A 13,623-nucleotide genomic window follows, 5' to 3' on the forward strand; every position below is an offset into this window, starting at 1 on the left:
GTCTCGAGGCTACAAGGCCCAAGTGTCCCAAAGCTACGGGTTCGATAGGTCCCAAGAGTTCCAAAATTCCCAAAAAGTGCTTAGACAGTCGATACAGGAAGATCTCGAGAGTCCGAGAAGCTTCACGAGTCCGCTCCTCGCCTCGGCCCCAAAACTGTCGACGTACGATGGCCCAAAGCGGGCCCAGGACTGGGACCCCGCGTTTTCTGCTCGCCGAGCATGCATATACGTATCCGTTAAGTCGACATAATACCGCGGGTCGCATCATTATGTACTCCATAAGTCTCCGGGCCTCGTACTCTCTCCTCTTCCTCTTCGTTTCGCTCGGAGTCTACTCGGGCCCTGGCAGCAAAAAGGAGAAAAGAAAAAGGGGCGCAGAGCGATGGTGGAGGGGGGAGAAGGGATACGGGGCCTTCTCGGTGTACCCGGATACACTCGCTGCGGGCCCTACACCACCCCCACCTCGTCCTCTGAGGCCCATGGGACCCATGGGGGCCCACGGAGGTCTGTGGTGGGGGTCAGATGCTGGCTGTAGCTCTCTGTGGCGTTCACCAGAGCAAAGAAAGGGAAAAAGACACGGCGAGGAAGGGGGGCACGGGATGAAAGGGGGCCTTACTTTTTCGCTCAGGGTCAGAGGCGTACATCACCCGCGAGCGCGCTCACTCGTTCGCTGGCGCGGGGTAATAGACTGACGATCGGCCGGATTTCTATGTGCACCGTCGGGCCCCCAACGAGAGCATAATTTTCTATCGTGCTTAATACGTTCGCCTGGCGGAGAGAACACGGCGAATCCCGGTAACGAGACGCCAATGACGGATTTACGGCGGTCCTCTTTCCGCATCGGAGGTCCCCCTTTCTCTCTCCGGCCCATTTCTTCTTCCTTTTTTTTTTTTTTTGCTTCGTTTTCTGCGCCGCAGGAACTTTCGGTCCCGATGGAAATTGAGTTGTGACGGTGAGGATGATGGAGGGGAGTCCGGACTCGATGACCGGCGATGACTTTCTCGTTGGGACTTAGGAATTTAGAGAGTTGGCATACTTGACAGATTTTTGGGACCTACGAAACCGAATGATCCAATCTTCTATTAGGTTGTCCCGAAAGTTTGTTTGGCGAGTTGCACTCAATTATTTTATGTAGTCGTGTTTATATAAATAGACAATCTAATTTCATAGATATTTATGTTGTAACAGTAATGGAGTAAAATGAATCGTGCACAATTCAGTAATTTAACATGAAACATAAAATATTGTGCATGTATTACTTATTAATAAAGCGAAAGGAACTTTTGGGACAACCTAATATTTAGAAGACTGAAATTACTTTCGTTGACTCGTTCGAAATTTGGAGACATTTACTGTCCATCAAGTTGTCCTAATAATTATGATGTAATTATGAAGTAATTATGAGTTCATAATTGATTGCAATCGTATATTATCCGCAATCTTAAATGCCGGGGCTGGCTCAGGAACAAATTATATTAGATGTCGCTGGCTGGAAAAAAGCGAGTTTCATGTTGATAATTATTAGGAACAAATTTCTTAGTTAAAATTGCGACACAGGTGTGAACGCAGCCTCGACTCCCGATGGCATCGATTCGAGTTATAGAGCACCGTCGCCCGTGAATATTGCATGAGAGACTTTTGTCGCGCTTACTGTTACACGTCGCTCCAGATTTGGGGAAGTTGGATAGGCGACGACCAATTCTGTACAGGCTGTCACATCGCGTTTGGTAATCCGGAAGTGATTACACTTTGCGTATCGGCTACGCGACATTTATTCGGAACGTTTGTAGAATATCTATCGCTACTGGCAGATGAATGAGTCAGTCGCGACCGTTGTCAGGCTGACGGAGGCCAGACGAGAAAATGCTTTTAATTGTAATCAATTTGTTGATGTAATGAGACTGAACAATTGCATTTCGTTCTTTTACATGTTTGAGCTATGGTATTGTTTATTTTTATGAAAATTTAATCCATCGCTCATTTATGTATGCAATTTGTACGTGTATGTATCTGTGTGTTTGCAAGTGTATGAATTGTATGCTGAAACTGTAAATAATTTAGCAATGAATGGAGAACGTCCATTATTAAGTTATACGGAGGCAATGTGTAGAAATAAAATTAGAAGATAGAAGAGGGATTAGAAATACATTAGCTAACATAAGGTAAGAATTATCTCTGCCTTCGCATAGTTTGAACACTGTTCAAATTTCACGGAACTTACAAACTTACCTGAAGTTTAAAATTCAAACATTTTTTTAAAGAAGGAGACAACTTCGAGTAATTCATAGTCTAGGGTTTTGTGCAACTCTGTTGAACAGTCCAGAATCATTTTTACGTTAATAATGTTCGAAATCGAGAAGGTATTTTTATGCAAAATGATAATAGATGAAAATTTCATTGCAGATCCGACGAAGATGATCCTAGCGGGTGTAAATATAGAAGGCTGGAGGGCGAGAATGTACAGGACAAAGAAAGATTTGCGAGGTAAGTAACGTGCATGCTCTTGCCCTGACAATATACGTGGGAGGTCAGTGAACGGGTTAAGTGTCCTTTTTTCGGGAAAGAATATGCGTTCATTCCGAGACGAAGAATCGGATGATATCAATATTTTAGATGTAATCAGTAAAATATAATATTGTAAATAATTCAGTTTCGAAAATCGTCGTTAAAATAATATTTAAAGATCTGATGCAAATGAATAGTCCTCAAACATCTTCAAACCCTACCCCGAAGAGGACTACGTTCGCTAGGGTGATTTTCAATTTGGAAAACCATTGTTAAAAGTAATACAATATTTAAAAATCTGACGCAAACGAATAGTCTTCAAACATCTTCAAACCCTACCTTAAAGAGGACTATGTTCGCTAGTATAGCCCTTATTTCAATGATTTTTGAAACTCATGTTACCCAAATACCTTGGAAATACATAAAAAAATGCCTTCAAAATTCATAATAATTTTCTACATTGCAGCATTTAATTCATCATCGAAAACCATATAAGACTGCCTATCTTCAAATATTGATTTACAAAAATTGGTAGTCGATGTCCACAAACGAATTCCCGCTTGACGTTCACACCCGTTAGATCAATTGAAAAATCATTCACGGGGCGTTTGCCACTATCTCGTCCCGAAAATCAGTCCCGCTCCTCTGTCCGAATCCTTCTTTCCGCGGTTCACGAAGGCCACCGGTCACTTTTCCGATAGCCAGTGGCGAAGGCGATTGTTAATTCGTCTCACGGAGCCCCGAGATCCCAATATGTTCCAGCGGTACACCCTGTACATGGCTGGTCGGGTACGAAGATACATACATACCTACATGATACCCGCCAATGTGAGTCGATAGCGGAATGGGAAGCCCTCCAGGCTGCTCCAGCGTGGGAACATAGGGTACTTATACGCGCGCAGCGTCCTTTGGCTCCGTCTACGCTGAAGACATCGTATCTTGATGCTCGTGTTGACACGGCGGATTCGCGAAATGAAATACGACGAGCGACATGCATTATGCCAGACAATGCACGGTTTCTATTGTCGCGGGGCGATCTAACGACCGTAGGGGCGAGGGGACCGATTGTTGGAAATTGTGGGTGGATGGTGTCGTTTGCTCGGGTTGGAACTGGGTCAGGTCTAAGACAAATTGCGTTCGACTCTTGTAACCATTTGACTCGGGTGATTAAGCTGCTCGATGGAAATTGTGCTATTGCATTTGTTGGGAGATGAGGTACCGTAACTTTTGGAAGGGAGGTTAGAGGAAAAGGCGAGAAAGTGATTATGTGGAATCTAGAGCGGTAAAGTAAAAGGAATCGAGACATTCGTGTAGCAGGCACAGGAAGGTTTCAGACGCGTAACAGGAATAGAAGGAAATGCGTAAGGTAGTGGGAGAAACGAGAAACTAGAATATGAGGTTAGGAAAAAAGGCGGGAAAGACGTTATGTAGAATCCAGAACAGGAAAATGGTAAGAAATTAAGGTATTTGTACAAGAGATTCAAAAAGGAAAGAAACGCACAAAATAATAGGATAATCTACTACTAATTACTACTAACTAGTAACTAGAATGTGAGGTTAGGAAAAAAGGCGGGAAAGACGTTATGTAGAATCCAGAACAGGAAAATGGTAAGAAATTAAGGTATTTGTACAAGAGATTCAAAAAGGAAAGAAACGCACAAAATAGTAGGATAACCAATAGCTAGAACGTAAGGTTAGGTAAAAAAGGGCAGGAAGAAGTTATGTAGAATCCACAGTAGGAAAATGGTAAGAATTAAGATATTTGTATAAAAGATTCGAAAAGGAAGGGAAACACAAAGTAGTAGGATAAACGAGAAACTAGAATGTGAGGTTAGGAAAAAAAGGCGGGAAAACGATTAGGTGGCGTCCATCTTGGCTACTGTATAGGAATCCCATTTGTATAGTACCTACTAGTACCTACCTATCTCCACCAGATGGTGCTATCTCCACAAGGAATTAAAATTGAGATGAGACTGCAACGAGTGCACAAGCCTCAGAATTGAATGCAGATCGAGCATGAGTCGGACATTTATCGACATTATGCCTCCGAAGACTTCTGAGAAAGTGTGTCGAACACGGATGACGCATAATTAGCGTGTCTTTTGTCTACTCTTAATACCAGACACTTAAACTTCGATTACACGGTGTTTGCTATGAAAAGTCATCCTGGGAATCTTTCTAAAAATACGATTCTCAATTTTTATCAATTTTTCTTATGTTTTTCTACACCCTTTAAAAATATTCACGCGTTCAAATCAACCATTCTTTTTATTCTGTATTCGTTATTTTGTCCAAAGCTCGCATCTTCAAAATAAGAACAATATATACTTATCATATCGGCGAGCTTCGCGCACAATTCCTTATCGTCAAGATAATATTTTCTTTATTTCGTAAGTTTCAATTATTGTTCAACATTGATATGTAATCTGTCGTTACATTTTTCTGACAGAATCCGCGCATGCTCTCCGATAAAGGCTCGACGTTTGATATTTATTCCCATTGTTTCCGATGAAGTGTCAGAGCCGTCGTTCCTTCCACAAAACCAGAAACAATGGCACTCCTTATCGCGATGTTTCGCAAACATAATTCTCCGGGCAGCATGTTTAATTGCTGGCGGACTGGGTTTCGAGTTACGGACGTGACTATCTCGCCATTTTCCCGATTTAGAATTTCCATGCACCTTGGCCTTGGCACTCTTCAATTCGGTTATTTATGGACAGAGTTACGTAGTCTAATTAGGACTCTTCTTAACAAAGCCAAGTTTACGAATTAAACCTCTGCAATACCTTTGTGCCTTGAACGTCGCGTATTTTTCTATCCCTCCAAAGGCCAATTTTTTATTTTCTTCTCTTATTAATATTCTAATGTTTATTATTATTATTATTATTTAATTTATTTAATGTCGCATCAGCATTTATGCCATTAGCGACCACTGTGGATTACATTTTCTTTACATTCTATAAATTACATATATGAATCATAAATAATTTACATAGATAATTACTTATACTTAGGTAACAAATTTCTAATATCTAATAATAAAAAAATAATTATTAATTTAATTGTAGCGTCCTGTCTATATGTGGCCTATATTTCTTCTGCTAATCCTGTCCTTTGTAAATATAATACAATTTTTAGTACGCAACTCTTGTCGTTTAAACTGTTCTTCAGAGTGTTTGGTTTGCTTCCTGTTTCGCGTATATTATCGTGCAATAGACATTCTTCTATTACATGTTTAACTGCGATTTTTGTACTACAGTTTGTGCAGTATGGGGTGATTTCTTTTGTAATTAGGTGGCTATGTGTTAGTCTTGTGTGACCTATTCGTAATCGGGTTATTAGAATTTGTTCTCTTCTTGGCAGAGAAGTAGCAGGATTTCTTAAAAATATATTTTCTCTTGACTCGTGAAGATCAGTATGTTTAGTCATCAACCACTCTTGGTTCCATTTTTCTAAGATTCTTTTTGCTATATCAATCTGTGGATCTTCCTTTGGTATTCCAATATTACTGAGGTTCTAATGTTTATGTCCCAGAATTTTTCTAGAAATAATTACAGCGTAATATAACATAATATAGAGTATCATTATCGTGCAATCCATTGCTTCCAATTTACCAATTAAATTGCTCTTAAATTGAGCCGAACCGAACTCGAAACCCTTCGTCTCCCCCAACCGTTGATAATAATTGAATTTTAATTAGTTTCATCTGCGAGCGAACCCTGAAATAAAGCTACATCCCGCGCTTCAATAATTCCTAGTACGTTCCAAACGAAACCGCCCACTGTATGTACAGGTTTCATGGAAAAGTCGGCAAGCCGCAACAGCCCCGATGTCGCGAGCGCCCAGGAACCTCACTTTTAAGTTAATAACGCAATTACTGCCTCCCGCCGCAAGGCGCGCAACCCTCTTATCCAGCTCCGTCCGCTCCCTCGGCTTCTTCAACTCGTTCCTCGTTTTTCTGCCCCCCGTCCCGTTCCCCGTTCTCCGTTGCCTCGCCACGCCAGGATCGCGTTAATACAGGCCCCCCGACGTTTTTGGCAGCGCAATCGCTCCAGCAGCCGCGATAAACCGCGAAATCGCTTCTTCCCCCGCTGTCACCGTCGCATGCCGGCGGTTACCCGAGATGGAACTGTTTTTGTCCTCCCACCGCCAACCCCCTTTCTTGAAAACATGGCGCGGACATTGTAATTTCGGCCGTCTCTTCCGCTACGACGACCGGTAGTTGCGGGTTTCATTGAAAACTAATTTCAATCTTTTGTTGTATTTTTTATGAGACGGAAGAGTGAGACACGGAGCGGCATCGTTGCTGATCCGTGTGTTCTTAATGTTAGAGAGGAGGGTAGGTGGGACAGGTAGATGAAAAAGTAGAAGTTGAGGTTAGAAGAAAAGGCGGAAAAGAGGTTGTGCAGGGGCGATTTGGTCGTGATCTGTAAAAATACTTACTTTATTCGTACAGTTCAAATCGCTGGATGCCTTGTTGCTCATTGGTAGCAGGAGTAACAAGATGAACGAAAAAGTAGCCATTGAGATTAGAAAAAGTGTCGGGAAAAAGGTTACCCGGCGGCCATCTTGGTCATAACCTATAAAATAGGTTACGATTGCTCTTTATTTTAATAGGATTAGTGGGATGAACGAAAAAGTAGGCATTGGAGTTAATACCTAACCCTACCCTACATAATACAGGCAAGTAACAATTTTGGAGCCAATATAGAGCGAAGATTCCCGGATCACCGGTTAGGTTGCACCACGTACGATGAACATAGCACTTCGCCTATTACGCTAGCACGGTAGTAAACGTACCACGGGGAGAATTTATCGTCTAGCACTCGCTTGCTTCACCTATGATTACATTGTCTTCGTTTGGAAATGATTTAGACGACACATAACGAGCCGCGTAGTTGTGTTCATCGTTTTATTATTTTCCCGCCAAAAGGAAGGCACACGACTTACCTGCGATACCGATAGATGGACGACTCCGACCGCCGCCATGTTTGAGGACCTTAGATCCACACGTATCGAGGTTTCAATTATATTTAACGTTGTAAACAGTGTCGTCTTAACGTATCGGCACTTTGAACACTTGCCAAGGGGCCTTGTGGCAACGTACAAAGTGCCACATCAGTTTAGATCTTTAAGGGGCACTGATAATAATAAATAGTGCCGTTTAGCTATCCCTAGTTGCAAGGTATCTTTTAAGTACGCGATTGTGTTTCCACGACCCCGGAAACGGAAATTCCACTGGAAAAATCATCGTGGCCCAGTTCGTAGCGCAAACATCTGTCCGTATTACCATGCGGGAATATTAAGATTTGGCATAAATCACTCGACGCTGGGATGCTCGTTAGCATACGTCCACTGTTGCACGGGCCGGAATATATTCGATAACGAATGCGATCGCATTAAACGGTCCTCGATCGATTCATAATTCATTTCATTGTTCCGCGAGGAGTCTATAAGTCGTATCGACTACGTTCAGCACGTATCACGTTCAGCTGTAATGATCGAGCCCCTAAAGGGACGTACCGAAAAGAGATTTTTATCAAATAGACAATTTTAAAATGATATTTCTTTTGTTGTATCGTCCTATGTATTTATAACATATTCTATTTAAATATCCGTTTCTCGGAGAATTCTTCTACGCAGGCGCAGCGACCATAGTTCCCCGTTTCGCGTCAGTGGCGCTAGTTGTGGGGCAAACAACTACGTTTTTAAGTTCCACGCAAAGCACGACCGTGAACGCTTTCATCCGCGCCGCGTGGCGCCAAACGTAGAAGTCCAGACGAAAATACGCGAGTTTCCTCTTCGTAATAATTCACAACCGCGGAATGCTGCGTGTATACAAGCAGACGTATTATGATTTTCTGGCATGAAACGTGTGGGTAATTCGCGGTCGATCTCTAGACGTGTCTTTAAGTATGAGTCATCTCGGAAGGGTAATTGAAGATAAATATAGGCGGGAGGCATCGACGAATCGTGGTTCACTTTTAACCCCCTGTAACCTCATGCGACCGAAGGTATATAAATGCTAGAGTAGGTTATTCTTTGCTAGACTTCCGGTACCCTAATTTAGGAATTTCTATGGAGACTCTGGGAAAATTTGGAGAAGAGAAAATAAATGAGAAATGAGGACAGTCTTGGCTACGGAAAATAAAAATTAATAGTGTCGGAGCTGCAACTGAAGATGCGGATTGCAACGTCTGCGAAACGTTGGCAACAAGTTGAAATTAAACGCTGCAGCCTTAGATCTAAAATGTCCTTGAATCTAGAAAGTTTTAATCTAAGGAGTCCTCGAATCTAGAGAGCCTCAAATTTAGAAAAGCTTAAATCTAAAATGTCCTGAAATCTAGAAAGCTTTAATCCAAGGAGTCCTCGAATCTAGAAAGCCTTAGATTTAAGATCTAATTAAATACAACGTTTGTCTAAGGTACCAACGTATGTACCACATATTGGCAAATATTTAGGAGCATCGAACGTGCAAGAAAGTAGAAGAGAAAGCATCTGTGAGGGAGAAATGTCCGTTGAAGGGAACCCAGGGACGAAGAAGGCGTAAAGGAATTTCCATCAGGCCAGCGTCATTGATAAGGGTGTTCGTGATCAATGCAGCCAATAAATTCTGAAACGATGCCTCATCGCGAACGGATATCGGGTGAAACCACAATTTCAGGGCCTCCCTGTTATTACCCTACCGGAGGGTAACCGCCTCCAGTAACAGCGCACGTCTCTTTGCTGCGACGGTAATTGTCGGCGCGCAATCGTAAATTTAATGGCATTTAATTCCTGATAATTTCCCTCGACCAAATTCGCGGCCACGCTAGATGCCCCGGAACTCGGAGAAACTTTATTTCTTAATTAACAGAGGCTCTCGAAACGAAACAATTTCGTAAAGAATTCGTGTCAAATTCAAATAAAAATGTGAAGATTATTCTTTTCTCAATGTTATCTCTCCACACATTCGATTTTTAGATTGCAGATGAGAGAATGTATGAACTCGTTTGTTTTCCAGACTCTGTATCTTGGATACTTCAGGTACCCATCAAAGGGAGGGGAGTTTCGTGTCTACCTCGGAGATAAGACCCTTCATCTCATTTCACGTCCATCAGGAACTATTACCGCATACTTACTCTACCTCTCGATCTTCCAACTTTCATTCTGTTCGTGTAAATAAGCAGAAAAGTACGAGGAATGCGATGAGATTCAATTTTCTCTATGCTTTGAACCTATGCTGGTGGATTGCAATTGAAGTTTTCGATTCGAGTTGCTTTAGTGACTACTGTATTCCTTATTTGATACAGATGTTTATTCTCTGAGTACATTTTGTATAGAGAGAATTATTGTGCATTCTCATAGGCTGAGAGTAAGTGGAGAAGCTTGTGAGTTAGAGTCTTTAGGAACGTAGTTGAAGGGATTGGAATCTGAAAGATTTAAGGATATCAGGTGCTGAAGTTGCAAGCTTTAGAGACGTTAAAATCACCTCAGCTGAAGATATTAGTTAGATATTATTAGATCCCAAGGATTTGAAAAATCAGGTGCTGAAGTTGCAAGCTGAAGACATTGGAATCATCTCAAAAGAAGACATTAGAGTCCCAAAAGCTTGAAAAATCAATTGCTAAAATTCCAGGAAGAAATGAAAACCAAGAACAGTGAAATGAAAACCAAGAACACCTGATGTCCCCTGAGCTGATAGACTATGAGGAAGAGATTATCCCGCGATGGTTCTTCGGTTGAAGTCACTAGAATCCCAAAGACTTGAGAAATCAGATGCTGAAGTTGCAAGCTGAAGACATTGGAATCCCAAGAACTTGAAAAGCCATTTGCTGAGATTTCAAGAAGAAATGAAAACCAAGAACCACCAAGATATTCCCTGAGCTGATAGACTATGATGCAGAGATTATCCCAGCGATGGTTCCTCGGTTCAAGACACTAGAATCCCAAAGATTTGAGAAAATAAACCAGAAACAGGAGTTGCAAGATGAAATGGAAAGTATGAATACCGAAGGCAACATGGAATCTCGAATACTTGGGTCGAAAGGATATTCGCCCGTGTTCGTGTTCGAGGACCTTCCATTTCGTTGGGGCTCTGGAGGAAACGGTAACGCTCCTCGAGGACGCAGGCCGGAGCGCAGGCTCGCTATTTAAAAGAGGCCAGGGCGCTTAAAGCGCAAGTATAAAGCAGAGTATGTTCCGTGCAGGACGGTAGAAGAACACGGGGAGAAAGGGCCAGAAGAGGAGCGCGGTTCAAGGAGCAGGACGGAGAGAACTCCTGGGTCAAGGGTCAGACGTTCCGAAGTTGCCCGCTCGCTCCGTGGGTCCAGCGGACGGTGTACAGGGTGGCCACTTTCGACACGACACTTGTACGCTTCTCCGAGCTCCCGGTGTCTGGAATAGACTAGAAGAAACGGCTACGATGTGTAGCTGCTATATTTTTGATGTTAGAGGAAGGAGGAACAAGTCAATTTATTAGTTCGACGCGTCGCCGGACGAATATTTTTGAAAATTTCTAGTAGGATGAAATCTTATTTAGAGCATTGGAGACTACGTAATCAATCATTTATCATGGTATTTATTTTTGTAACTTCGTCGAAATTTATGACGTTCGTTTAAATTCGTTTCCTGTGATGCTTAACTTTTAGAATTAATTTGTTTATTCAGTATTCATCACCACGAATTGTCGCCTAAGCATCTTTAATAATTGACCAATTTAAACATAAAGAAATTGAGTGACGTTATCAAACAATAACTGAGAATTGATAAGAGTCCAACCATGTCCTCGAACCTAGTACTTAGCCCTAGGGAACAATTAGTATCCAACTACAGTTTCCTCAGTGCTTAATATTGAAAATAAATAAAAACGAGACTGGCAACCCTCTGTTCGGGGCACCCTGTATATCGTTCTTCGCATTACGATGATACAAAGTCGGCGCTGAAGTACACGTACAGCGCACATAAAATCATTCCAAGGGGGAAAGGGGTTCCACGGTGCAAGGAGGGAAAGAATCGCGAAGGAGATCGCGGTCGAGTCGTCACCATAATCATCATTGTCGTCGTCGATACGCCAGGGACTGCTAGGCTCGATCCCCATAAATGACAACGTCGCCAGTCGTGAATTATGGGCAATAGCGACAGGCCTAGCCTAACAACCGCCAAGACGCTACGAGGAATTTATAATACACTATTTCTACCTAGCATTGATGACCTCTGAAGATGACTCGTTGTAAGCTCGTTTCTGAGATCATTTTTACGCGACGCATATTCTTCTCCAAAAATCAGTCGTTATCGATCCGTGTTTACTGACCTCCTGTTAGGTTTCTGGAACTATAGAACCTCGGTTTCACATCGGTTTTGTCTTCTGATTTGCAGCAGGGAGAATCACTGCGAGATCGAGCGGCGACGGCGGAACAAGATGACCGCCTACATCACCGAACTTTCGGACATGGTGCCGACATGTTCTGCACTGGCTCGGAAACCCGACAAATTGACCATACTCAGGATGGCGGTCGCCCATATGAAGGCCCTCAGAGGTGAGTAATTGCGTTTATTTACTTATAACGTTTGGAGACAGAAGAAAACGAATACTGCCTCTTTTCCTGAACGTATTAGTCCCCACGTCAGCAAGACGTGGGCAACAGGACTTTTCATTAAGCAGTGTTATAGCTAGACTGCGAATCTTTATGCATTTATAAGAAATTTGAATGTGCAAGAACCTACAAAATCCAAACAATATGTAAAAATATGAAAAAGATTGAAAGTAAAATTCACGTTATCATATTTGCAGAATAAAATAAATTCCTATTTAGGTTGAAATTTTTGTAGGCACGTTCGTGAAGATTTTATTTTGCATAAACATCCGCAGTCTAGTTATAGCTGTTTAGTCAGTGTTCCCTTTCGAGAGGCCCAATTGAGATTCACCTGATCCGGGAACAAGCTTCCACATGAGCAACCAGGGGGAAATCGATTTCTTGTCACGAAATGGACCAGTACTGTGTGTGTATACTTAATTTAGTGTGTCCTCTGTGTGTTTTACAATCGTAAAACAATCTTTCTGTCGCTGTATAATTTATAATAATAAGCATGGTCAACATCAGCAGACACTAGGCACTCTACATTGGGAATATTCAATCATTGGAAGCTTCGACTTAAAAATTCTCTGTGTGTATACTTAATTTAGTGTGTCCTCTGCGTGTTTTACAATCGTAAAACAATCTTTCTGTCGCTATATAATTTATAATAATAAGCATGGTCAACATCAGCAGACACTAGGCACTCTACATTGGGAATAATTAATAATAAGAGGCTCTGGCTTTAAAACTCGAGGTGATAAAACTCCTGCAATGAAAATATTTGTCATAACTGATAAAGTTGATCGTTGACCAGTTGATCGTTTGATTCGCGATCGCTCGAACGGCGTCTGGATATTTTCAAAGTTACGCATCGATATCGAGCGCGTATGAACGGAGCGTAATTTAATCGCCAGGAGTCATAGCTTAAAGATCGCGTTGCCGAAGTTATTTTGCTGCTCGTGCCGGATAACTCAAACATCGCCGGGACTTAATCGTCACGTTCCTCGTTGAACTACTTTGTGTCTTATCGGCCAGTCAGGGCTGAAAATGTATTCTTTCGCGTTCGATAATATCGCGCATTTCAATCTGCCACATGTTTCCAATCTGCTCTTGAAAATTTCTCTTCGATCAAACGCGATTCTGCGATGGACTTTTGTTAGCTTTGTTGGATTGATGTCGCAGGTAATGATGAATTTTTATATTGCGTCCTTTGAAGAAACACTTCGAACTCTTGTAGCTTTCAGAGTCTCGTCTGTGTTTGAGCTTCGAGGTGAATGTAGATGGACACGTGAATGTATATGAATAAGATAGTTTGAAAGGTTGGTTTGGATCATCTTAAGCTGACTTTGTTAATGGAAAAACGTGTTATATGAAGACAGCGGTTTAACAGTTTTAGATATATCACGTGTAATACCTAGAAAATGACCTGGACTCGCAAAGGAATGATGTTTGAGTGAAGTTATCCATGGTGTCTATAACGTGTCCATGGAAAAACGCATTATACAAGCACTACGCCACAGTGACTATCCCTCTACCTCATCTAACATCCACAAAATGACCT

The 13,623-nt window shown here is 42.0% G+C and overlaps 1 protein-coding gene across 3 annotated transcripts in view; it reads left to right on the forward strand.

Annotated features, from left to right (window-relative positions):
- LOC128896598 (aryl hydrocarbon receptor nuclear translocator homolog) overlaps positions 1-13,623 on the forward strand; it is a 44,634-nt gene that overhangs the window by 21,051 nt on the left and 9,960 nt on the right. For all 3 annotated transcript variants that reach the window (XM_054159975.1, XM_054159973.1, XM_054159968.1), the window contains 2 exons: positions 2,404-2,484; positions 11,863-12,023. In XM_054159975.1, the coding sequence (XP_054015950.1) occupies positions 2,404-2,484; positions 11,863-12,023 (242 nt within the window). The remainder of the gene's footprint in view (positions 1-2,403; positions 2,485-11,862; positions 12,024-13,623) is intronic.

The sequence above is a fragment of the Hylaeus anthracinus genome, unplaced genomic scaffold (assembly GCF_026225885.1).
Source record: "Hylaeus anthracinus isolate JK02 unplaced genomic scaffold, UHH_iyHylAnth1.0_haploid 0, whole genome shotgun sequence".
In the NCBI taxonomy this organism is placed as follows: domain Eukaryota; kingdom Metazoa; phylum Arthropoda; class Insecta; order Hymenoptera; family Colletidae; genus Hylaeus; species Hylaeus anthracinus.